Source organism: Ailuropoda melanoleuca, chromosome 14, assembly GCF_002007445.2.
Source record: "Ailuropoda melanoleuca isolate Jingjing chromosome 14, ASM200744v2, whole genome shotgun sequence".
Lineage (NCBI taxonomy): Eukaryota > Metazoa > Chordata > Mammalia > Carnivora > Ursidae > Ailuropoda > Ailuropoda melanoleuca.
The window spans coordinates 55,307,514-55,334,730 of record NC_048231.1 but is presented as its reverse complement, the minus strand read 5'-3'; the positions used below and the strand labels follow the sequence as shown (position 1 = coordinate 55,334,730).

Here is a 27,217-nt window from a genome sequence, read left to right as displayed (position 1 = left end):
TCACAGATTATAGAATTAGTCAACAAGGATATAAAAACAGTTATTGTAAAAATATTCCATATGTTCAAAAGGGTAAAGATTAAACATGTTAAATAAAGACATGGAAAATATAAAAATAATACAAATTGTTCTCAACTTCTACAGATGGAAATTACAAAGTCTGAAATGAAAACAAAACAAAACAAAACCCACACACTGACTGGAATTCACAGCAAGTTAGACACTGAAGAAGAAAAGGATAGTAAAATTATGACACAGTGGCAGAAAGTGTCTGAAATGAAACACAGAAAGCAAAAGACTAAAGGGAAAATGAACACAGCACCAGTGACCTGTGGTTTCAAGTGGCATGTAACTGGAGTTCCTGAAGTGGAGAGCAGAGAATGGGATACAGAAAAAAAAAGTTTAAAGAAATAATGGTGAAGAATTTTCCAAAGCTGATGAAAATTGTAAACTCACAGATCCAAGGAACTTGTACACCCCAAGCACAAGACACGTGAAGGAAACAACACAAATGCATATCACAGACAAATTTCTCAATCCAGTGATAAAAAGTGTCTATTAAAAGCTGGTAGAGAGAGGGGCGCCTGGGTGGCAGAGCAGTTAAGCGTCTGCCTTCGGCTCAGGGCGTGATCCCGGCGTTATGGGATCGAGCCCCACGTCAGGCTCCTCTGCTATGAGCCTGCTTCTTCCTCTCCCACTCCCCCTGCTTGTGTTCCCTCTCTCGCTGGCTGTCTCTATCTCTGTCTTATAAATAAATAAAAAATCTTAAAAAAAAAAAAAAAAAGCTGGTAGAGAGAAAAAAATACACACTGAGGGACAAAAATAAGAATAACAATAGTCATTCTTAGAGTACAGATCTGCGCTACAGTGGACCATCCTTTCTAAAGTCCTGAAAGAAAAACTGTCAATCTAGAATTCTATAACCAGTGAACATGTATTTCAAAAATGAGGATGAAATACAGACTGTTTTAGACATACAAAAAATAAAATAATTCATAAACAGCAGGCCTGCACTACAAGAAATATTAAAGGAAATGCTTCAGGTACAAAGAAAATGATATCAGATGGAAATCCAGATCTACACAAGGAAATGGAGAACAACAGAAATGATAAAAATGTGAGTGAATATTGAAAAGTTTCTTCTTACTTTCAAATTTCTTTGAAAGATAAGTGACTATTTGAACCAAAATAATAACACTGTATTGTGCAATTTGTAATATACACACAAATAAAATCCATGTATAAACAGCACCAAGGCTTGAAAGGGGAAATGGAACAACACTGTTTTAGGTTCTTACACTATATATGAAGTAGTATAATCTTCCTTGAAGGAGGTTGTGATAAGACGTACATTAAAATTCCAAACTACTATAATGCAAAACAAAGAATTATAGTTAATAAGATAAATAGCTAAAATGGAATAATAAAAAAATACCCAATCCAAAAGAAAGTAGGAAAAAAGGAGAAGGAAGCAAACAGATGGATTGGTAGAAAACAAATAGCAAGATGGTGGATTGAAATCCAACCATATCAATAATCATACAAAATGTAAATTGTTCAAACACTCCAATATAAGGGCAAAGATTACCCAAGTGGATAAAAAATCAAGACCTAACTATATGCTGCCTACAAGAAATACAATTTAAATATAAAGACACACATAGGTCAAAAGTAAAAGGATGGAAAGCATATGCCATGCTAACACTAATAAAAAAAAAAACCTGGAATGATTATATTAGTATCAGACAAAGTAGATTTCTAAGCAAAAACATTACCATGGGTAAAGAGTGTCTCTTTATAATAACAAAGTGTTCAATTCATAAGAAGATGTAACAATTAAAATGTTTATACATGTAATAACAAAACCTCAAACAATATGAAGCAAAACCTGGTAGAACTGCAAGAAAAAAAATAAATCTACCATTTGGTCAGAGATATCATCACTACTTTATCACTTGATAGAACAAGAGGATAGGATATAAAACACTCAGTTGAAATCCTAGTAGTTTTTTTTATAGAAATGAATAAGCTGATTTTAAAATTTATGTGGAAATGCAAAGACAGAATAGCCAAAACAACTTTGGGGGGGGGAAATAGAGGACTAATATTACCTAATTTCAAAACTACGAAGCTTTTTTTTTTTTTTTACTTTATTTGTTTGTTCATTTATTTAAAACTATGAAGTTTTAAAAAAAAACAAAAACAACAACCTAAAGCCACACTAATCGAGATAGTGGTTGGTGGAGAGAAAATAGAATTGACCAATAGAGATTCCAGAAATAGATCCAAAAATATACAACCAAGTGATTTTGGCAATGGTGCCAAGGCAATTCAACGGGAAAAGGATAATCTTTTGAACTGATTGATGGAAAAATTGGATAGCCACGTGCAAAATGATCATGATAATAATAATAACAACTTAGACCCTCACCTCACACAATATAGAAAAAATTAATTTGAATGGAGCACAGATTGAAATCTAAGAGCTAATGCTATAATATTTCTAGAAAAGACATTTAAATAAACTTGATTTGGCAAAGATTCAAATATGATGCAAAAATGGCAATATACACATAAAAAGATTTCCAACAGTATTAGGGAAATGCAAATTAAAACCACTATGCACCCACTGTGAAATACCATTACTGGTGATGATGTGAAGTAACCGGAATTCATATACTGCTGATGGGAATGAAAAATGGTACAAACATCTTGGAAACTGTTGGCAGTTCCTTTAAAAATTATCCAACAACAACAACAAAAATTAAACATACACCTACTACATGACCTATCTGTCCAACTCCTAGGTATTTATCCAAGAGAAATGAAAAGTGTATGTTCATACAAACACCTAACAAGGATGTTCATAGAAGCTTTTGATAGTATGTGGATAAAAAAATTGAACGGATACATACATCAACATGAATAAATTTCAAAATAATTATGCTGAGGGAAGAAAACCAGAGAAAAATGAGTATTATTCCATTTATCTAAGAGTGCAGAAAATGTAAACTAGAGTGACAGAAAGCTGATCAGTGATGGCCTGAAGATGGGCAGAGGCAGGAGAAAGGAATTACAAAGGGGCATGAAGAAATTTTAGGGGTGATGTATATGTTCATTATGTTGATCCTGGTGATAGTTTCACAGGTATATACACATGGAGAATTTGTCAAATCGAATATTTTACAGAAATCAGTTTACTCTATGTCAATTGTACCTCAATAAACCTTTTCTAAAAACAGGGATCTCTGAAAATATAAGTTACTTTATGATCTCCACATATTTCAGGATGTTCTTTCCAAAACATCTTCAATAATATACACTGTACCCTCCATAATAAAAGCTAAACCACATGGCAAAACACTGGCAACAGTATCTGGGGAAAACAGCTTTTACCTGTAGGTTCCTCTTCAGTAACAATGATCTGTCCAGTCCAGGGTGGTGAAGGGCGACCTGAACAGATAAATGAAAAAATCACAAAACTCATAAATGCGGTTTCAACTGCACTCATAAACTGGCCATAATAGTCACAAATGGGTTTGATATAGTTTACTAACAAATTTTCCTAATGAATCTTACTGAGCATATATATGGGTTGTGTCTTCAAGGGACCCACAATCTGATAGAGCACAGAGCCCAACTATTTGGAGTCAACATTTCTGGAACTGTACTTTCACAAGCAAGGTAAATAACATATGTTTACTGTTCAATATAGATCTCTGGAAGCATGTAAGTTCTCTCATCTCTTCTTAAGAGATGGCATGTATTTGGCGGAAATGTTTCTAGAACAATTACGAGCCCAGCAGTTATTTATCTGCAATAATGAAGCCAAGGGTGGAGGGGGGGCTAATCCTACAGTACAGTTCAATGAAAGCAATTTCTTTCCATTATATTTTGAAAAGCGTTATCTACAAAGGAAACCAGGTTAGATCTGGAGTAAGGAAAATGGGTGAGATGGGCAGGAAAAGAAGAAAACCCATTTAAATTCATTTAATTCATTTATTCATTAAAGAAGAAATTAATTTCTGGGGCGCCTGGGTGGCACAGCGGTTAAGCGTCTGCCTTCGGCTCAGGGTGTGATCCCGGTGTTGTGGGATCGAGCCCCACATCAGGCTCTTCTGCTATGAGCCTGCTTCTTCCTCTCCCACTCCCCCTGCTTGTGTTCCCTCTCTTGCTGGCTGTCTCTATCTCTGTCAAATAAATAAAATCTTTAAAAAAAAAAAAAGAAGAAATTAATTTCTGTGTTCCCACAAGTAACAGAAAGAGAGAATGGTTCAACTCCTGCTTTATCAACAGATTTTCACCATAGCTTGTAAAAAACAGAAAGGTGATATGCAAGATAACCTATTTTCAACCCAAATCTTATTTTCATTGGAATTTATAGAAGAGGAGTCAATGAAAATATGAACTGGAATTAGGAAAGGGGAGGGCAATCAGATAATAGGCGAAAAATAATCAGAGGGCAATCAAGGAGCTTGATTACAAAAGTCTCCAAAGAAAAGGTATTTTACTTAGCTTTTTATGATGCCACACATGTACCTAAGGTCAAGAATAACTCTGGGGGCGCCTGGCTAGCACAGTCGTTAAGCGTCTGCCTTCGGCTCAGGGCGTGATCCCAGCGTTATGGGATCGAGCCCCACATCAGGCTCCTCTGCTGGAAGCCTGTTTCTTCCTCTCCCACTCCCCCTGCTTGTGTTCCCTATCTGGCTGTCTGTCTCTGTGTCAAATAAATAAATAAAATCTTTAAAAAAAAAAACAAAAGAATAACTCTGCAAATATGAAATAGACTAGTAGTCCTCAACTAGGATGATATTGAGCCTCAGAAACATCTGGTCATGTCTAGAGACAATTTTGATTGTCACAATGGGAGAGGAGGGGCATTATTGGCGCCAGTGGGTAGAGGCCAGGGATGCTGCTAAGCATCCTGCAATGCACAGGACAGCCCCTAGTGACAAATAATTATCTGGCCTAAAATGTCTATACGGTCAAGTGTGAAGAATCTGGTATAGTTTGAAGTGTTAAATTCCAACAATCTTTTAAGGTCATTTTATGGTCTCTATTACCGAGGATGTATATGGGTTCCCATGAAACAAATGCAGAGCATAATTCGTGTACCATGGTCTTGACGTTGAGACTTGGAGTTTAAATACATGGAAAGATTATTTTTGATTGTCTAATATGGTAACTCAAGTATAGAGACATAATGTTGTAAATGGGTTTTTCCTTTCATATAAAGAAACTCACTGTGTTGAGTATTAATGCTCTAAGGTGCAAATTCTAGGTTAAGAAATTTAACTTAGAATTTTAAGAATTAAAAGGAAAAGTGTATTTGGCTAATAAAATGAATAAAAATTCTTTCCAGGCTCTTATCATATTTCATTTCAAACAGAATGCCCAGAACTCAGTTTAACAAGGAAAAGTTCTCTGAATCAAATAAAAATAAGACAAAAAATAAAGCCCTTAGTGAAGAGATGAGCTTAAAAACAAATTGGTTTTGGTTTTGTTTTTTTTCCCCCTCCTTGGATTTTCTGATCCATAAAGGATTTCCTATTCTCTTCTCCCTCTAGTGGAAGGGGGAGGAATAACCTTGTAATGAGATCTATTATAATTAGTTAAAAAAAAAAAAAAGTTCAAGAAGATCCTGAAAATTGAAAAATGCTTACTTTTAAGTCTAGCTTTCTCAGCTGGATCCAGAGCAGCCACAGGCTCAGAAACTCTAGATGGTAGACCTATTCCATTTTTATTCACAGCTCGAACTCGGAATATGTAAGAACGACCTTCTATCAACCCAGTGACTGGAAAACGGGCAAACTTCACAGGTGTATCATTGCACTGAGACCAGCTATCTGTGCCCACCTCACACCTGAGGGAAAGAGAGAGGTCAGCAAGAATATTAAAAGAAGTATGACTAAATTAATAGCTTCAAAGCTGCAAACCCACCCAATTGCCTCAGATGTCCCTATAAGTGTGGTTCAATAGTTCTTAACTGCATGCACTCAGTTCCACTCACTTGCAATGTGTCTCCTTTAATAATAAAAATGCCTCAGATCCTTCCTAAGCATGCATACTTCCTTTAAACTCCCTAAAAGCAAGCAGCTGAAGGGACTTGTGCGCTAGGCAGAAGAACTTTGGGGAAAAAACAGACGCAGCAACAGGTATAGGCATATACAATCTTTACACTGGAGAGACCGAGGGGGAGGATCCTGCAAACATCTCCTTGGCTGACATCTTCAGTTCCACCACTGGTGACTTCTCTGTCTTCCTTATGCATTTTCTTCTAAAAATAAAACTACTGTTTGAGAAAATTAACACCTTCGATATACCTATTTATACTGTAGTTTGGAAAGAGCGCACTTTTTTCCCTTAAGTAATCTCTACAGCCAAAATGGGGCTCAAACTCACAACCCTGAGATCAAGAGCCGCATGCGCTACTGACTGAGCCAGCCAGTCACCCCTGGAAAGAGCCCACCTGACAATCAGTACATGCTATGTGGGTAGAAGGGTGAGGAGAGCATTGTAACATATTTGTTTCTTAACAGATGAGATTGGTGAGATGCAGGGAAACTCTCGGGTCTGGCAGGGAAGGATTATGTGCTTGGAACCTCTGATTTGTAACTAGGTGCTTTTACAGCAGTTGGTGCCTGTGGATGGAGTGGTCACATCCTGGGAGACAAAGATGGCAGTTGAGATTATACTACTGGCCTGATCGACAGGGGGTTAGGGGCTCTCAATGTGTGATTACATTATACGGCATTAGGATTAAGTATCAGTTTTTATGAGCAAAGCACAGAACTTTTAGTTTATGTCACTTCCCCAACACGGCTCTATGTCTAAAATGTCTAAACCCAAATAATTCACATGGGGAAGGGGGTTCCAGCGGCATTGCAGAGGTGGTCGGGGTGAGAAGTTTCTCTTGGCTTCCTCAGCCTCACCCTTCCATTCTTTGATATAGACAATAGACATTTCCTCAACCTTATGTAAAGTGCTATCGAATATGGCTTCACTCCCTGACTCCCACCCTTAAATCTTGTCTTTGTAGAAATTCTGGAGCTGCTATGGGTAGGGTTTGGGAGGGAGCCAAGAGGCCTAGGACAATTCTTCAAACCGCCCCTGTCCCTAGAGATTCTCCCTCTCTCCCTATGCAGATGCTGTCATGGCGACCCAGTGATACTAAGTGTGCTTCTCAACCCCCATGTGGGTAGAAAGATAGGCAGAAAGCAGCTGCTCTGGAGATGTCTACAGCATGTTGGAGCAGAAAGAACATAAATATATGGCCAGGCTGATACATGAATTCTAGTTCTGCTACTTATTACCTGTGTGACTTTAGGCAACTTAGTGCTTTCTCACCAGCATGTGGCTTTGGGCCGGCAACTGTTTCCTACTCACAATAAGAGTATCTACCTTTCAAATGGTGGTTATGGCTCATGGTTAATATATGTTATGTATTTAGAACAGTGCCATGCACATAGGAAATGTTTAATAAATATTAGCTGCAATATGGTTATTTTTATTATGACTAAGCAAAATGTACTTCTGATCGTCCCTGGTCTTACACTGATTAATTCTGCAAATCCCTTGGAAATCTGCCAAAGACAATAAGGCAGTCTGTAAGGATGAAAAAGAATCTACCAAAAACTTCACAGTTCATTAGTACTAAATGACAAAATAATGTGGAAATGTTTAGTATATGGTTAAATAGTATATGATTTATTATAAATATTTCTCTGGATGGTATTGAGCCCAATGGGCATATATTTACTTCTTACCGTAAATATTCAGTTTAATACTCCTTGGTACAAACCTGTTGTACCACAGTGGCACAGATTATTTGTCCCCAGTGGCTTCTACAATTAGATTCTATTACTGAAAAATGCACAGATAATTGGAGCAACTATTTGAATAGAAACTAAGTCAGATAATAATGTATTTAGGTTGATAATCTAAATTTGTTGTCTGTATTGTCCAAATTCACGGGATAATTAATGTGTAAGACCCAGTTACTATAAATATCAGAGGTTCTAACTTTCAGAGAATGTAAATAGCAAAAACTTGTAGAAAGAACATAATTTAATACTATCGATATTTGTTATTTCTTTGTCTAACTTGAAACCACATCCTGTGAAATGAATAAGATTTTGTTAGTATTCCTGAAGTATTATTCTTTAAATTGTTTAATATTTTAAAATTACTGACATGCTAGGAATGTGGACATTAAATACCTTGGACACCAGCTGTTTGCAAAGTGGCCTCTATAAGGTCTATAAATTCACAGCATTCTTGTCAAATTAGTGACTTGCACTGGTAGTCAAATTAAAAAATTATCTTTGGAATTTAGATCAATAGATAGGGAGGGGTGTGTGTGTGAGAGAGAGAGAAAGAGAGAGAAAGAGAGAGAGGAGGCCAGAAAAGAAAATATTTCACATAGAAATGGTGGAAGAAATCAAGCATGCATCTCTATGGCCAAATCACTCGAACTGAAACTAGACTAAGTACTAACTTATCAATAAAATAGCCCAGAATAGGACTCCCTCCATCCACAGCTGGCTGTTTCCAAGAGATGATGATATAATCTTTGTTGGCATCCAAGCACACCACGTCCAAGGGAGAGGCTGGAGCTCCTTCAATCTCTGCATCAGCGTCTGTGGAAATACAGAAGGATCCCTTTAAACCTCTCAGACTAGATCCATCACAGTCTGGCAATCCCGGACTTAGTGCACACATTTCTTACCACACCCATAGTGGCTACAACTTGGCCCCAGCAGAGCGAGTTCCAATCTTAGAATTTGCTTACCAACATGACAATGTGTGCTTTCATCATCTGTACAAAGAACATTATGTAAGAAAGAGCTCTAAAAAGGACCCATGACCTTTGTTTCATGGCCTTCACCTGCCCAAAATGTTCTAAAGGAAAATAAACTGAGCTTGGGTGGCTCAGTCGGTTAAGCATCTGCCTTCGGCTCAGGTCATGATCCCAGGATCCTGCAAGCCCCACATTGGGCTCCCTGCTCAGTGGGGAGCCTGCTTCTCCCTTTCCCTCTGCTGCTGCCCCTGCTCGTGCTCTCTCTCTCTCTCTCTCTGTCAAATAAATTAAAAAAAAACAAACTTTTTTTCTTAAAAATAAAAAATAAAGGAAAATAAATGTGGAGATGTCAGGAATCGCTATCAGAAAAGTCTAAGGGAGGGGCACCTGGGTAGCAGAGTCGTTAGGCATCTGCCTTCAGCTCAGGGCATGATCCCAACGTTCTGGGATCGAGTCCCACATCGGGCTCCTCCGCTGGGAGCCTGCTTCTTCCTCTCCCACGCCCCCTGCTTGTGTTCCCTCTCTCACTGGCTGTCTCTGTCAAATAAATAAATAAATAATCTTTTTAAAAAAAAAAAAAGAAAAAAAAAGTCTAAGGGAAGCTGAGCCAGAAAATCTGTTCTTAAGATATCTAGTGTACAGTGTTACTCAGAAATACAAACTGCTCTGAAGGGGAACAAATAGCCCCTTCTGTCACCTTGTGGATGCATCCACAAGAAAATAAAAACCATGAAGCTTCCCCCCCTCCCTCTGCTGGGCACTCCCATTTTGGAAGAGAAAGGAAAACATTCACTTTTATCAAATGTTTGTTCCCAGACTGCAGACACTTGCGAAAGAAACTCTGATGCAATATCCACATCTGAGCTTAGTTTATCCGAGTTTAGTGGAAGTCCAGGGTTAGACAAGAAAGGGAGGGCAGTGAATGTTTACGAAATGAGATCCTTTGACAGTGGGTCTCCTCAGCAGTGTCTTCAGGCACAGCTAAATTTGTGAACCAGGGATGTTTTCAGGAGGAGAGCAAGGGGAATGAAAATAATCTGTCAACAGCCTTTTAAGTGAGCGGCAGGGTTTCTGGAGGTGGGGTCCACATTGCCCATTCCTCCTGACCTCTGGTCCACCTCCTTATAACTGGAGTTAACCTGAGAGGAGGCTGAGACGTGTTGGAGCCACTCAACTCAAGGAAAACACTCCTGCGACTGAGTAAACACTTTTGTTTTACAATGAGCTATACTTCCGTAACTCTTATAAGTTACTAAACCATTTGATAATAAGGCAGAAATATTTGTGCACTTCTGAATTTGATAGGTTTGCATTGCCAGTAAGGAGCTCAGGTAACTTTGGTTTTGAATATTCTGTTTCTTGCCCCATGAACCTGCAGGAAAGTGTTTTAGGCAACTTCTCTGGCACAAGTGCCATATGAGAACATAACTAAATCACAGCCCCTAAAAGTCAGCATTTTGGTGGGGAAAAACTTCCTTCCTTTCAGGCTTTGAGAGCGCTAGACTGGGGGCAGAGCCCACTGATGGTGAAGTTGGAGCAGAGCTAGAAAAGGGTAGAGATGCTGAGGTTAGCAGGCCTAAGTGGCAGAAAAGGGATGCTGGAAAGCCACTCAGTTGGGAAGGAACAACTGGCAACCTCCACCCAAGGCGCATAGTGTAACAACCAGGAATCCCTGGTTTAGTTTGCTGAGTATCTATTGTTTGTAACAGAGCCCAGCAGACAGTAGGCAACTAGGGAGCCAATTTTCAGCATATTTGGACCATGCCATTCTTGGGGTGGGCTTGACGGTCTTTCTAAAAACATGTTCTGTATAGGAGCTGCTGGAAGCCAAATCCAAATACTGTGTTACGTTGCGACACGTCTGTGCTCCTGGCTCTCAGCAGCTGTGCTAGCATGCTTGACCACAGCGCCCACTCGGTCAGCAGCAACCCTCCTAGCCTGTGCCCTTCTTTCTCCCGAACCTCCAAAAAGCCAAAGTCTTTGTGTATTTGATTAATTAGGTGGGAAAGATTAGCCTGCTACTCTTTATATTTTGACTTCTGACATAAGCTAGTAACTTTTTTCAAAATGTAAGTAACGCTATTATCTTCAGTATAAAAGCAGTGCTTCCTTGTTAAAATATATGATAACCAAAAAATATGTTAAAATCCTCTTCAATTCCATAACTCAGAGATAACTACTACTAACATATTGGCCTAGATTTTTCTAGATTTTTTTTCTATATTTATGAACTCAAAAGTGATTGGTTTTGAAATAAAAATGGGATTGGACTATATAGTTTCATGTTAATATATTTCTATATCAATAAATACAGATAAACATCACTTGTTTTCATTGTTGTGTGGTATTCTGTTGTTTATACGGGGCATTTGTTATACTTTATTTTACAACTCCCATGGGTGGATATCCAGATTTCTTCTAGTTTTTCCGAATACAAACATTTTTCTCACCTTTGTTGGAAATGTGCACTATTGATACAGAGGAACAAAACATCCTGAGAAATGTTGAAACAATTAACACTCACCTGCAATTTACAGGGGTGCTATTCCCTCCAAACTTTATCCCAGTGGATTTTAAAAATCCTTTAAATCTTTGCAATATGATAGATTAAAATGTTACATCATTTCAATTTTCATTTCTCTGATTACTAGTAAAAAACTTTTTCATATATTTCTTTGTCATTTTTAATTGTTTTTTCAAGACATTTTTATCCTGTCCTTTACCACTTTATCATCTCTCTCCCTTTATGCAGTGGAGGGGGTAGGGGAGGAAAGAATATATAAAACATAGAAGTCTAAAAGAATATGTAATAAAATTATAACATTGGAATAGCTATTTCTTTCTCTTTCTTTCTTTCTTTCTTTCTTTCTTTCTTTCTTTCTTTCTTTCTTTCTCTATTTATATGGTCTATTTTTTTCACAAAGAACACATACTACCTATGTAATAAAATCCTGGCCAAATATGTGCAGCTCTGGAATGTGTTTCTGCAGACATACGGTGATTTATGTAATGATCATTCTGGTTCAGAAGCTATTTTCTGAGCAGCAAAAATATCAGAGCTCTAAAAATGCACCGAAATGGCCTTATGCAGTTCAATGTATACAGAGTTTTATAAAACACATAAAATGTCATTTAAAACATGCCGGTAATTCTTGGGGCACCTGGTTGGCTGAGGTGGTGGAACATGTGACTATTGATCTGGGGGTTGCAAGTTCGAGCCCCATGTTGGGTGTAGAGATTACTTGAAAATAAAATCTTTACAGAAAAACCAACATGCTGGCAATTTCTTAAAAAGTTAAACATAAATTTAACATATGACCCAGAATTCCACTTGTAGGTCTCTACCCAAGAGAAATAAAAACAAACATCCATGAATATGAACACAAATGTTCATAGCAGCATTATTCATCATAGCCAAGGCTGGAATAATCCAACTGTCCAACTGGTGAACGGATGGACAAAATGAGATATACCCATACATTGCCATACTACTCAGCAATATAAAGGAACAAACTCTTAATATGTGTTACAACATAAATGAACCTCAAAATAGACGTTTTAATGAAAGAAGATAGATGTAAAAGTCCACATACTATATCCAGAAATGTCCAGAGAATGCCAACAGAGGCAGAGTGTAGGTTAGTGGTTGCCTATGGGCTGGTTTGGGGATGACAGTGGAGAATGGGCAAAAAAATCCCTTTGGGGTGATACAAATGTTCTTAAACTGAATGGTAGGTGTTGGCTGCACACTCTGTAAATATTCTAGAAGCACTGTCTACTCAACATAGGTGAATCTTGTGGTTTATCAAGTACACCTCAAAATGAAGGTTTTTTTTAAAAAAGAATTTAAAATACATCATTTAAAATAAACTTTTAAGTGAAATATTTTTCTAAAAGTTCTTAAGTTCACAAAGCGATTACTGAAATTTATCTTTCCAGTTTTGTCTTTCCCGTTTATCTTCTCAATTCTCTCACATAAATTTGTAAAACACATAAAGTGTCATTTAAAACATGCTGGTAATTCCTTGGGGTGCCTGGCTGGCTGAGGCAGTGGAGCATGTGACTCTTGATCTGCGGGTTGTGAGTTTGAGTCCCATGCTGGGTGTAGAGATTACTTAACAATAAAATCTTTATAAAAAACCCAACATGTTAGCAATTTCTTAAAAGGTTAAACACAAATTTAACATATGACCCAGCTATTCCACTTGTAGGTCTTTACCCTACATTGATAAATTTTAGAATCTTATTGTTTCCTTATTTTGTGGATTTGAAAACTAGCCTGTACAAATTTCAAATTTCAATACCTTCTCCCTGTCTATAGACAGTAATGTGAAGTCTGGCCTAAATCTGGCAGAGAGCCACAATTCTGGATAAGGGCACTGAGAAATGTTACTGAGAAAACCCTAGACTATGTCAGAGTTCCCAAAGTCCACGAAAGAATCGTCAAGGCATAAGTAACTAAGGTTTTTTTCTTGAGTCGCCAGAGACACTGTCTGGTTTAGGTAAGACAACTGAGAGCAGAGGCAAAGACTTTGCTTACTCAGTCCTTCTCCAGCCAGGTTTATCCAGGTGGTCTGTCTACGCAGACTTACTTGCTGATGAGTTTCAGTGTGTCCATTTATCCAGAGGCTAGCATCTCTCTTCCCTCAGGGATATCTGACTTTTTCCTCAATACTTTTGTGTAGGAGAGTCTGACACATTTTCAGATGATGTAAATATTCATGTATCTTTACCAGTTGTTGCTCTGGGATGGAATTCCACAATTGTTACTGTTCTCTGGGGCTGTATGTAGGCTGCTAACCGTCCCCAGTATCCATTTTTCTTGTTTCCTTTTAGTACTAGAAGCCCAGCTTTAGCAGGCAACATGGCCGTCTGACTGGACACACGAGGCCCCAGCTTCCCTCACTGTGAGGTGTGTGCATGTGACTAAGTGTTCACCGTGCAGAAGTGATGTGTACGACTCTGCATCTCCCCCTCCACTTCCTCTCTCTCCTCTTCCTATAGGCTGGGATGGAAACATGGGATAGCACCATGGGAGCAGTGGAATAACAATGTAGATGGGACCTGGGACTCTGAACTACACTCCTATATCTGAATTCATAGACATATGGGAGAAATAAGCTTTTTTGTTTCATCAGCTTAGCCTATACCCTAATTAAAATCCTGGGTTAGGCATCAGAAGACCTGAATCCTAGGTTCACTTTTGCTTTTAACTAACTGTGAGGCTTTTGGTAAATCCCTTTATTTTTCTGAACCTCAGTTTCTGCATCTTAAAATTAAAAGATTGGACTAGAATAGGAATCCTAACTTTTTCATGCCATAGACTTCTTTGGCAGAGTGACAAAGAAAGTATAGAGGCCCCTTCTCAGAATAATGTTTCAATTGCATAAAATAAAATACATGACATTGCCAAAGAAACTAAATATATTGAAATATAACTCTAATCATAGAGACTTTGGGAGACTGTGGATCCCAGTTAAGGACACCTGACCTCTAAAGTTCCATTTTGGTCAAAAGTCCTATGAGTTTATGATTCTATTTAGTGCGCAAGAGATTTAAAAAAAATTAGTAAGTCTCCTGTGTTGTTTATATTTTACTTTAGTTTTCTGTATATTATGATGTTTTGACACTTTAAAAACCTTTCTGACTGGGAAGACACTGCCCCTCTCAGGACTAGCCAACTCTTGGAGATAGCAAGGGCTCATCCAGGAGCATGCCTTTGATATGCAAACCGACCAATCCAGAGCCACGCCTCCTCTATCTGGCCTGAGCACCCCATGAGACCATATTCCCCTGCCTTAATCATTGTTGGGCCAGGTAGCAGGCCACCAGGGACCACGCCTATAGAGTGGAGTCTACCAAAATGATTCAAACTAGCCAATCCTAAACTGTTTATCCTGCCCTGCCTTGCCTTTCCCACAGAAACTCTAATAAAAGCCATGGCCTAGGCTCTCCCCACCTCCTGCCCCTTCTGCCTCCTGACCAACCCGACCTATGCACATGTTTCCCCTGGTGGCCCTACGTGGTGTGCTAAAACCTGTGAGTGTAATAAACTTTGTTTTCCCAAGCCTCTCCTGTGTCTCTCTTGTGGCCACACCTGACTAACATCACAGAAGAGAACACAGAACACTGGCTCTGTAGCCTGTAAGTGTCAATGGTCTTCCAAATGCACTGGGATCCCATGTAGAAGTAACATTCCCACTTGTAGACATCCACTCCATTCAAGACACAGGTGAAGAAAGAAAGGCTCTTAAAACCACACAGTTGTAGGATTAAGTTGTAGGACCTTGTTCCTAGTTCATTAAAGCTGAAACTATAAAGAAGGGGTCTGGAGTGAAATAACGAATTTGCTCTGTGAAATAGATATTAAAGAGTAAATCCCCCATAGCACTTCCCCTTCTATTGCAGCTTCCATAAACTGAAATGGCTTTTTCTATTGTTGGGATGTAGCATCTCTACTCGAACACCTATAGAGAGCTGCACTGGTGACTCACTGAAGACAAAGAAAGTCTGACATTAGTGATAGTAACACAGTCCGGAAGCTAGTTACCTTTGGGTTGGTGCCTCAGGGGTAATCTTTTCATACTGGGTCTAATTTTACTGGAAGTTAATAACCTTATGCCATGTATTATGGAAGAATTTTCAAATGGCTCTTTCATCATTACAAAAACCATGTTTGGATAGATTGATTTGGCCTCAGTGTTTTAAATATTCTTGGGTGTTCTGCTTTTTGCTGGGTCTTACCTCGAACAAAGACATAAGCGCTATATTGTTCATAATATTCTCCCATTCGTACACGGATTGTGTAAAGGCCTTCATCTTCTTTGTTGAGATGTGAAAATGTCAGCGTTGCTCGATCTCCGCTCCAAAGTGTTTGCACCCATTTGGATGGAGAAACAGGTGCTCCTGGAAATTTTTTTAAAAAGTAAGAAAATGAACTGAGTTTTCCTCCCCTTGCTCCCTTCTTTTTCCATCCCTCCCTCCCTCCTTTCCTCCCTCCCTCCCTCTCTCTCTGCCTCTTCTATATTGAGAGCTATTTGACTTTTAATGGAAGTCTCTAGGGCTTTGAGCCATTCTGCCATGCTTATATTGGTAAAAAAAAAAAAAAATACTATATCAGAAGTGAAGGGACCAGGGTCAGATACATAAACTGCCGGGTCTGGGTCCACTGCAAAATGAAATTGCAAAGCCCCTGTTCAAAAAGCAGAGAAAAAAATACAGTTATAGGTACTAAAATATAAGGCTTTTTCCTCCAAAAATATTTTACTACATATAAAATATAATTGGGGTAATGCAAATTGCAAAAAAAATATTTTCATGCCATAATTTTTTTATATAAAATAATTTTATTAATGTAATATCTTGATTGATAATAAGATATTTCAGGCTTGCTTTTCTGCAAATTCAGTTATTAGGTCATCAGATTTATACTTTTAGTAACTTCATTTTAAGTCAATGTAATTGAGGGGCACCTGGATGACTCAGTCGGTTGAGTGGCCAACTCTTGATTTCTGCTCAGGTCATAACCTCAGAGTCATGAAATTGAGCCCCACAACAGGCTCTGTGCTCAGGCCGAGTCTACATGTCCCTCTCCCTCCCCCTCTGCCCCTCTCCTCTACTCCTCCATCTCCCATCAAATAAATAAATAAATCTTAAAAAAAAAGTAACATCAGTCACTCTTTGCAAATGCAAGATCAAAAATGAGTTGATCATTTTTAATTTTGAGAAGGATCTTTCTGCTGATGCAACTATTACTATAGCTGTTAAGATAATACATACTTAAAATATAATATAGTTTTATACTATATTGTATTACATAGATAAATTCTTATAAAGTTAACATTGGGTTAACTTTCTGATAAATTATTTCAAAATATAAATTTTAGTACTCTAGAGTTAATGATTCTTAAGGAACAAAATTTCTAAAAAAAATTTGACTTCATATAGATTAATTTCATGTAAGTCTGGATTTAATTTTAAACGTAGTTTTACATAATAATATTTTGATATTTTCTCTATCATGTTCTATAACTTGTGGAGGTTATACAAGAGGTTGAAAATGATTTGTATATAATCCAAATGTCAGTTTATGCATTCTATCACTGTATCTTCAATTACAAGGAAAAATTCATTTTAAAATTATCTTCCTTGTTAATAATTGCTTCATCCACAGTTTCATATGAAAATAGTGTTCTTTTTCATTGAATGGGACAATCTTTAAGCTTAATTTACATTTCTCAGCCTCTGAATATTTACTGTGCAGTGTTATAGCCATTTTCAAAACCAGGGATTCTAAACTCTTTGAAGAATTCCAACAACTGCCTCATATGCTTTACTGCAACGTCTATATGCATGATTTTATTTTGTAATATTTTACTGACAAAGTTTACTGCCTGGTTGCTGGTAGTTCCTGTTTGGATGCTCAGGCCAGTAAGTTAGTATTTGTGCAGATCCCACAGCAATGAGCTCTGGGGAAGGAGGGGCAGGCTGGCAAGCTGGGCTGTAGGTTCCCATGCTGCCCCTGCTTGGAGCCTCTTCCCTTCCCATGTTCACCATCCACAGGGCTGTTGCCATTACTGGTTTTGGGCTGGACCCAGATGCTCTGGACTGCCCCAGGCACCTGTGTGCACAACTGAAGTTCAGGCCAACTGCTTGGTGAGCACGCTGCTCTCTGCCTACCAGGCCGAGGGGTCGGTGGGCATGCTCCATAGTGCCAGTGGACTTCAGTGGACTTCCCTTAATTTTACTAAATAAAATTAACTTATAAAATGAATATATAAGTAATTTATAAAAATGCATTTTTTGTCATCCTTTCCACAGATTACTTGGTGATAAGAAATTATAACCGCCACAAATATATTATGAAAGTTCTGCTACTTTGATATATGCATAAAAACTCTTTCAACATCCAGTAGGTTATGCCTTCTAATGTCCAGATTCTGCCGGTCCAAGTCTGCGGTCTTATGGACACTCATGCTCGGGTGCCATGCCCCATCTGCTACCTTCTATGAATAAGAACCTAAGTGAGAATTCATCATAAAGGCTCACCATTCCGATACCACTGGATCTCTGGCTGGAAATGCTTAATTTCAGGAGTGATAACTACACGGCAGCCTAGACTCATTGTCTCGCCTTCTCTTCCAAAAGACACATCAAACTTGTCATCAAAGTGGATCTCAAACTTGGATGCATAGCCATAAGGGGTCACAGCAACTGGGTACAACAAAAACAAGCATCAGTAATTTGGTTTTTTTCTCACCAAAGAGACACTAGCATTTTAATAAGCAGTCAAAACAAACACTGATCAAATGAACTATCTGGCCAAAAATTAAGTCTTACAAAGAAGTACATAGCACATTCCCAAATATTATGATGTGAAATGGAAATGCTTGCTTCATTGGTCAGATAAGCTCAATATTTATTTTTATTATTGCAATGAATAGAATTTAAAGGTCAGGCTTAATACCTCACATAGCATGTAAATGAATGCCACATTTAGCTTAGACTTAAATACTCAGCATAATATATGCACTTTTTAGATTCCTAGTCATTTAAAACTCAGCTGCTCTACTCTCCAGACAAAGGGTCATATCAATCACTCATAAAAATAGAGTTTTCTGACTTATTGGAAAAATTTATTGCTTCAGTATCTTTAGTGATCTGAGTGAAAAAAAATATTAAAAGAAACGTCAAACTGAAAAGTTTATAATATTGTGACTTTAAAAAATACTTTTCTTAGAAATATCTTACTTATAGATTGAGTATATACGTGCATCATAAACCCTCCCAGGCTTTATTTTCTCTTTTCTCAAGGAAAAGAGCTTGGGAAAATAATGACTGCGTTAACAGGTTACCATGCCACATACTTGAATTTGATATGTCGTCTAATTCTTTCAAAAGCCCCATGGCACAGATATTTTTTTCCCCTCTCTTTCAGATGAGAATGTAGAAGTTCACAAAAATAATACATAGCTAATGTCCAGGCTTCAAAGGTATTATGTGTGAAATTGAAATTCAAACCTATAGCTGCCCGACTCTAAAATTTAGGCCCTGTCTCATAGTTCATCTCTCTTCCCAACACCTCTTAGAATTAATTTGAAAATGCAAGCTAAAATTTATTGAGTTCATCTTGTGCCAAGTATTGGTCCCAGTGTTAAATGTCTATTAACTCAAACCTCATAACAGCTGTCTCGGGTAAGTGCCATTATCATCTCTCTGTCTTATAGATGAGGAAACAGAAGCATAGGGAGGCCTAATTAACTGCCCACAATGACACTACAGAGCCAGGGTTTACACTGGCAGGCTCTTTCCAGAAGCTGTGCTCTCCAGCAATACATGAGATTGCCTTGACTCCGTGTGTCCTCTGGCAACCACTAACCAAGAGTGAAACAACAACTCTTTGAAGCAGAGTTCCCGTCTGCCCCACTTCTATGTGATGATGTCCTGCTGAGATCAAAAGTAAAACAATTCAATCAGACCTCGCTGTCTGGGAAGGCCGGCTGGCTCCAACGCTGCTCAGGAGGTAGAGATAAAGGTTACAAAATAGAGATAAGGGTTAGGTTGGGATTTGGCAAATCTGTGAGCCAGATCTGGACTGCCTCCTGCTTTGTACCATTAGAAATAATTTTCCAATTTTTTAATGGTTGAGATATAATCAAAAGAGGAAGAATATTTTGTGACATGTGCAAAGTCACAGAAAATTCAAATTTCAATGTTTATAAATAAGGTTTTATTGGAACACAGCCATGTTCAGTTTTTACCTACTGTCTATGGTGACTTTTGTCTTGCAAAGGTGGAGTTGAGTAATTGTGACAAAGACCATAGGGCCACAAAGTCTAAAGTATTTACAATCCTAAAGTATTAATAATTTACAAATTACAGTTAGTTCACAAATTACAATTACAGGAGTCCTTTACAGAAAATGCCAACTCCTGTTTTAGAATATGGTTTAGAGGGTGCCTGGGTGGTACTCGGTTAAGGGTCCAACTCTTGATTTTGGCTCAGGTCATGATCCCAGGGTCATGAGATAGGGCTCCACGCCTGCTTAAGATTCTCTCTCTCCCTCTTCCTCTGCTCCCCTACCCCACAAAAAAAAAAAAAAAAAAAATACGGTTTAGAGTTAGAAAGACAAACTTACAAGCCCCTACTCTACCATTATGTGTGGTTTTGTCTCATGATTTAACCTCTCTAAAACTATTTCCTCATCTGTATAGCGTAGATAAACGACACCTATTTTATAAGCTTTGGGAGAACATTAAATGATCACTGCATATAACAAAGTGTCTTAGTATGCTGTCTGGTACAACTGATCAATATATATTAACTATTAGAACAGAACCACAGGCAGGGAACTTTATCTATGATATTTATCAGCATATTCCAAGCACCTAAACCAGTAACTCGTACATAGCAGATGCTCAATAAATATTAGTTGAATAAATGAATAAAAGCCCTCTGTTTTCTATGTTGGGAACAACTGCACTCAGTTCAGGGACCAGTCAGAGGAGGATCGGAAAGATTAAGAAGTTAGAGAAGTAAGGTTGAGCTGGGCTTTTAGACCCTAGCTTGATGGAGAAGAGAGAAGTGGGAGAAATATGGATGATGATATGGCAGTGGGAATGAGCAGGACACATTCAGATGATTGTGAAATAAATGATTAATAAGCCAGTCTTAGGGACTAGGAGATAAGTCATAGTTTCAGAATTTTCAACTATTCTATCTCAGTAAAAATCAAATGATAGGAAAAAAACATGATATGGCTTGTGTTCCTCCCTCACTCCTACTCATCATCCCCTCCCACCCACCCATGGGATTAATACCAAAGATTAAAACTTGGAATATTAAAATTAGGAGCCATCCCATGAAACTGATGGAACAGGTCATCTACAGACATCAAACTAACCGATTAGGTGAAAAACTGACCCATGAGAAAGTACCTTCATCAAGCATTTTCAAAACTATCACTTATTTTTTAATGTTCAGAAAATAAGTTCAGGCTTGACTAACTTTTTCAGCTTGACCACCGTAAGCACTGAATTATTTGAACAACCATAAGGGTTTTACTTTTGTTGCTGCCTATGAAAAGATATTCAGATATAGGTGAAATGACTGAAGTTCATAAATTACCACAGATCAGAATATTTTTAATAGTTTGTTATTAAAGCACATTTAGACATTTTATTTATTTATTTGTTTGTTTATTCTCAGAGAGGGAGAGGGGGAGGGGCAGAAGGAGAGGGAGAGAGAGAATCTTAAGCAGGCTCCATGCCCAGTGTGGAGCCCAACATGGGGCCTGATCTCACAACCCCGAGACTATGACCTGAGCCGAAATCAAAAGTTGGATGCTTAACCGACTGAGTCACCCAGGTGCCCCGAGACTTCATTTTAAATTACACTTCATAAATTAATGTATTTGTTTATTCGTTCATTATCAGACACGTAACAGTTAACAGCTTCAGTGTGATGGATGTTGTGATGGAGGTGCCATGGTCTCACCAGGGACACCTAACCCTGACTGGGCAGATGTGGGTGTGGGAGTCAGACACGGATTTCTCCAGGAGGTGATGTTGACCGGGATGCTCTGATACAGGACACAGGTGTGTGTGTGGGGGGGGGCATGGTTAAATCACTGCCCAGGTTTGTGTAATCATCTTTTTCAGTTTAACACAGAAAGACTTAAAAGCAGTTGCCATTTTTAGCCCATCATATCTGGGCTTTTATAAAACCAAAATGAAGCAGTTATATTCAGAAAGAGAACAGTAACCAAAGAATCTAAAAAATAAAACCCAGCATAGATAGCTATTATATGCATACTAACATATATTATAATAATCCTATCTTTTATTTCAGCATTATAGAATGGCTTATTCTGCTGTATTTTAAACAGAGATGACATTTAGCAAATATATTTTTAAACTTACAGCTGAGGGGCAGGGTGGAAACCCCAGCATGGAAGCGAGTCTCATCAAACTCTCCCTTATATCCTAGAAAAGAAAGCGGATATGCATGTGAACTGCTTCCTGATTTATTTTTTAGCAATGAGAATAAATTTTTTAAAGTACACTTTGAATAAAACAAGTGCAGCAAACCTACTCTTTACCACGACTGAAGCATATGCTGAAAGCTCCCCTTTAACGTTCATCGCTGAGGCCCGGTACTGAGCAGTGTCTTCAAAATCACACCTGAAAGGACAGATGCAGATGAGTGACCATCGCTACAAGCTGTTCTTCTATCAAGGATCTCTTTGCTAACACGGCACACTGCAAATCACTGGGCAACACGTGGCTCAGGGGAATTTTGATGAAGCTGACTCTGATCCAGCTTCCTGTGGGATTTTATATAAGGCAGGATATCATCTACAGTTTCAGGCCAGCAGCACAGTACGGGAGGAGGACACCTATGGTCCACTGTGACCCCAGCCCAGGTTCATTTAAAATGTCCAAAAAAGGGCGCCTGGGTGGCTCAGTCGTGATCACGCCCTTCGGCTCAGGGCGTGATCCTGGCGTTCTGGGATCGAGTCCCACATCGGGCTCCTCCGCTGGGAGCCTGCTTCTTCCTCTCCCACTCCCCTGCTGTGTTCCCTCTCTCGCTGGCTGTCTCTCTGTCACATGAATAAATAAAATCTTTAAATAAAATAAAATAAAATAAAATGTCCAAAAAAACCTCTTAAGTGCATAAATTACAGCATGAACAGTGGATGATTAACTGTTTAAAGTGGTGTCAGGAGCAGAAAATGTCTGGCCATGCAGGTAGCTTCCCAGAGCACCCCAAGGGTACAACTTTCCTGCTGGCCTCCCTTGGGGAGAGTTTCAGTCTGGGGGCAACAGGGCGACAGAAAGGGAAAGACACAGCCTCTCCCCCAGGACTCCCACAGCCTCCCTGAGCTTTAAACCGGATCTGGGTCTGTCTAATGTGTGTTCAGTGTTCAGGCTTCAAAGCACAAATATGGTGTTTATCTCTCAACTCAGCTAAGGTTTAGGTCACACTTGGGAGTTTCAGCCCACAACACAACTCAGCAGTGACACCTGGAAGTTCCTATAAGTTATAATACAGAAATCGGGATGTGTTTAATAGTGAAGTAAGAGAAAGAATGATCTCACAGAGGTGAACAAGCTAAGATTTCAAAGCAGGTCATTTTGTGTCTTATCACAACCAGTGTCTGTGTTCTTCATTGACCTGGATTTAGCATCATTTATAAAAACTTATTTCTCACTGAAATTTTATGGACATCAACAGTACTCCAGGAACACAACCATGGTTGCTTTTCTCAAAACCATTTAATTATAAAGCAACCAGGTAGCTCACTGCAGCCTCGCAGAACCACCAACCGGCAGAACTGAAGTGACTTAAGGTAAAGGTCAGTACTTGGCCAATGTCCCAGGGCCCTAGGGTTCTGCTTGAAACCCAGGATCACGTGTGTCACCTGCTCTGATCAGAACGATATAAATTTTACTCTGACATCTCAGCATGTCATGGTTTCAGGTGAACTGAAAATGGTGGGACTTCTTCATCTACATAACCAGGCTTGGATTTCAAAACCATATTAGGAGATAGAATAAATGTTTGGGGACTTAGAAATTTTGATGTGGGTTTGGCTTTCAAATTTTGCTTTGGATTTTGCTTTAAAAACATCCCCATGTCCAGTCCTGCCTCCATCTGCATGCTGACAGGTGGGTGCATAGTTTCCTGCACTTCCTGGGGAGCTGAAGGAGAGAATTTATCCCAGGGCAGCTTATTTGTAGTGCTACCCACCACAATCTCCATGGTCTTCATGGATTCAGGGCAAAAAAGGATGATGATGATGATGATATTGACTTGGAATGGAGAAGGATAACTAAATATAAATGCCTATGTATATAACTTATTTTCTCACTAATGTCTAAGAAAAGCTCTCAAGTATATAAAAGGATAAGCTAAAAGGTACAAATTAATTTTTTTCTCATCATCTCTAATTAAATTCAAACATAAGATGACTTTGTGACCATGTCACATTGGGAAGAAAGGGGGACAGCGGTTGTTAACTGCTGAGACGCCTCCCCAGGCAATTGTCAAGTGACACACATGGACCCTGACATCCTCTTACGCATTGATCTCCAGAGTGTGCATTCCATATCGACTCTCAATGATGTATTTTCCAGGGTTTGCGTGGATGTTGATTGGCACCTGGTTTTTATACCTGTGAGACAATGGAAACAAGGCGAAGTAAGTTGAAATGTAAATAGCTTTATGATTAAAAGCACACACACACGTGATTCTTGTTCTTGAAGGAACACCTATAAACACAGCACTGAGATTAGCCACAGCATCTATTCAATAAATACAGATCTACAGCAGATTAAATAAAATGCACTATAAATACAATAAAACTTCTCAATGAGCGTGCTTTCCTCTCTTCATAATCATAAAAATTATATTGAAGAAGTTGACCATTCATAACAGTGTGGTGGAGTCTCACATATACAATGTTGAGTGAAAAGAGCCAGACACGAAAGAGTACACAGTATAGGGAAGCCTGGGTGGCTCAGTCGGTTAAGCATCTGTCTTTGGCTCAGGTCTTGAGCTTGGGGTCCTAGGATGGAGCCCTGTGTTAGGCTCTCTGCTCAGCAGGGAGTCTGCTTGCTCTCTCTCTGTCTCTCTCAAATAAATTTTAAAAATCTTAAAAAAATGAGTACATAGTATAATGATTGCGTTTATATAAAGTACAAAACCACACAAGACCAAATTACTGCTGTTAGAAATCCGGAGCGTGATTTCCCTGGGGTGTAGAGCAGATATGAAGGATGCATCTTGGGTGCTGATATTGTTTGGTTTCTTGTTTGGGTGCTGGTGACATGGGTGTGTGCAGTCTACAAAAACTCATTGAAGCTCTACATTTATATGTAATATATACTTTTTGTGTATATTATACTTCAGTCAAAGACCTAAAGAAAAACTTGTCCATTGTTGAGAAGACAGAAAGGAAGGCTTTGTGTTGGGGGTTTTATTGTTGGCTGTCTGTGTAGGATGAAAGCAAAACATTCTTCCTACTAATAGTCTTGCATGTTGTTAAAAACAATGTCATTGTATTGAAAACTCTTATATTTAAGTGTTTTGTTCTGTTAAAAGCAAGCATGGCTCTCGGCTTGGAAGAACTTAATGTCAATCATGAAAGGAAAAGTCTGACAAATAAAAGCTGAGAAAGTCCCTTTTTCTGACTGTCCTATTCCTGGTTAAGCCTCTCAGCCCTCAGAGGGCAGGCCTACATGGAGGGACCTTTCCTGAGTCACCATCTCTTGAGTTTGGAAGTGACATCTTTATTCTTCACCATGTCCTCATGCTCTCAGTAGCCAATGACTATGGTGCCAGACCAGGCTTTTCTGCTGAAGTCATGTTCTGTCCAAAAGAAGAGCTAGATTTCACTTGTTTCCCCTTCAGACACCCCACTTCATGTGCACGGATAACATAAATAACGCTAATAACCACAACTGAGACAGAGCATTTACTATGAGCCAAGCAAGGTTCTAAGTGCTTTATGCATAGATCAGAAAATTCAATCTTGGGGCACCTGGGTGGCTCAGTCAGTTAAGCGTCCACTTTTTTGGCTCAGTCATGATCCCAGGGTCCAGGTATTGAGTCCCCCATCGGGCTCGGGAGTCTGCTTCTCCCTCTTCCTCTGTCCCTCCCCCCTACTTGTGCTCTTTCTCACTCTCTCTGGCAAATAAATAAATAAAATCTCAAAAAAAAGAAGAAAATTCAATTCTTAACAACTGCCTGAGATAGCACTATTTTTAACATCATTTTTCAGATGAAGAAACCAAGGCACGAAGAGGTTAAATAACTTGCCCCAGTTCACACAGCTAGATAGCAGAGCTGATACTTGAACCCAAGCACCCAGCTCGTGACAACATATGATGCTTCCATTTCCTAAATATTCTCTGTTTAGCTGCATTTTATTTCTTCAGACTTCTGGAAATGGTTATAAAGAGGTTTGGGAGCAGGGAAAGTGGTAGAAAGAGAGAGAAAGAAAGGAAATAATCTTCAGTCAGTTCCTTTCTCTCCCGAGCTTACACAAACACACAAACAGACCCTTTGTCCCTAAAACATATTCATGTTCTATTCTTTAAAAAATGTGTCATTCTACTTCTATACCTAGCAAAATTCCAGCTCATCCTTTGAGGTTCAGATCAAATGCCCTTTCTTCAATAAACTCCTCCCTGAAATCCCACATGATATTAATTGTTCCTGCCTCTCTACACCAGTGTTACTTGGTTCAAGCTGCAAGATAGAAAATTCACCAGATTATGGTGGTATGTATCTCTTCCATTAAGCTGTCATTGCCCTGGTGACAGGGGTTGTGTCTGATCCATATTTACTTTTATTCCCACTCTCAAGGAAGGATGAGTCATGGGCAAATATTAGGCACTCAGTGTTTGTTAAATTGGCTTGAACAGAATTATTGTGTAACAATAGATTAGTTGTGGCTTCATAACGTTTGGCCGAAGGAACAGAGCTCTGACAAACACGTACTTCATGATATGGATAGTTTAAAATAAGTACATGCCAAGAGAGCCAAGAGAGGCTCTTTGTGTCTCGGTTCCCTCAGATGTGAAATGAGAGGGTCGCACTAGCTCAGGAATCACAGCTATGTGGCGGGTGGGGAGGCACAACCTTCTACCCCACCCACGGCAGAAGCACTCGCTGTTCCCTGCCAGCCCCGAAGCGTCCTCAGCCGGCTGTCTCACCACAGAGCTCCAGGCAGACAGGGCTGTTTGAGCAGAGATGGCCTAGAAAAAGAAATCTGCTAGCCCCTCCTAATTTCAAACATTCCTTGTTTTGATGAATGACAGGGTAGAACAAGTTAATCAGCATGTTCTTCAGAAGAAATTGGTCTCAGTAATTTCACACTTGACTCAAAAGCTCCCTCTTGCTCAGGTTTGTGCCTGAGCTGGGGTGTTTTCGGTGGTTCTTTTTAGCATAAGGAGAGAAATATGACACCGAAGGCTATGGCAAGTGGTACTTGAGCAACCAATTTAGTGACACTCGATTTGGCTTCTGACTGAAAATGTTGTTCATATCTCCATAAACTCTCAGTTAAAACAGCATCTGGTAGCTCCTAGGGGTTGCTTCATCTTCCTTGCTTTCCAGTACTACCCCACTTAGCGCCTTAATGCCTTTCCTCAGCTAAATACCCATGACTTTTCTAATGGGACCACCTGGCCCAAGAAGTTGGTTTAAAATTTACACACACATGATACATAACACTTTGAGGATCTTCTAGTCTTTTCTCTGGAACTCCAGATGTCAGTGTAAGAAAAGCCTGTGTAAAGCAGCAGACAAGGATTGAGTTAGGAAGCAACTCTCTTCTCTTCTCCGAGAACTTGACCTAGTCATTCAGGGTTGGGGTCACTTTGAGATTATCCATCCTCCAAGATGAAGTCA

At 39.0% G+C, this 27,217-nt stretch overlaps 1 protein-coding gene across 3 annotated transcripts in view; it reads right to left on the bottom strand.

Moving 5' to 3' along the window:
• MYOM1 (myomesin 1) overlaps positions 1–27,217 on the bottom strand; it is a 162,688-nt gene that overhangs the window by 75,159 nt on the left and 60,312 nt on the right. For all 3 annotated transcript variants that reach the window (XM_034642225.1, XM_034642227.1, XM_034642226.1), the window contains exons 10-17: positions 23,883–23,975; positions 21,893–21,981; positions 21,721–21,783; positions 17,849–18,013; positions 15,545–15,706; positions 8,498–8,639; positions 5,664–5,863; positions 3,397–3,453 (exon numbers count right to left, since the gene is read on the bottom strand). In XM_034642225.1, the coding sequence (XP_034498116.1) occupies positions 3,397–3,453; positions 5,664–5,863; positions 8,498–8,639; positions 15,545–15,706; positions 17,849–18,013; positions 21,721–21,783; positions 21,893–21,981; positions 23,883–23,975 (971 nt within the window). The remainder of the gene's footprint in view (positions 1–3,396; positions 3,454–5,663; positions 5,864–8,497; positions 8,640–15,544; positions 15,707–17,848; positions 18,014–21,720; positions 21,784–21,892; positions 21,982–23,882; positions 23,976–27,217) is intronic.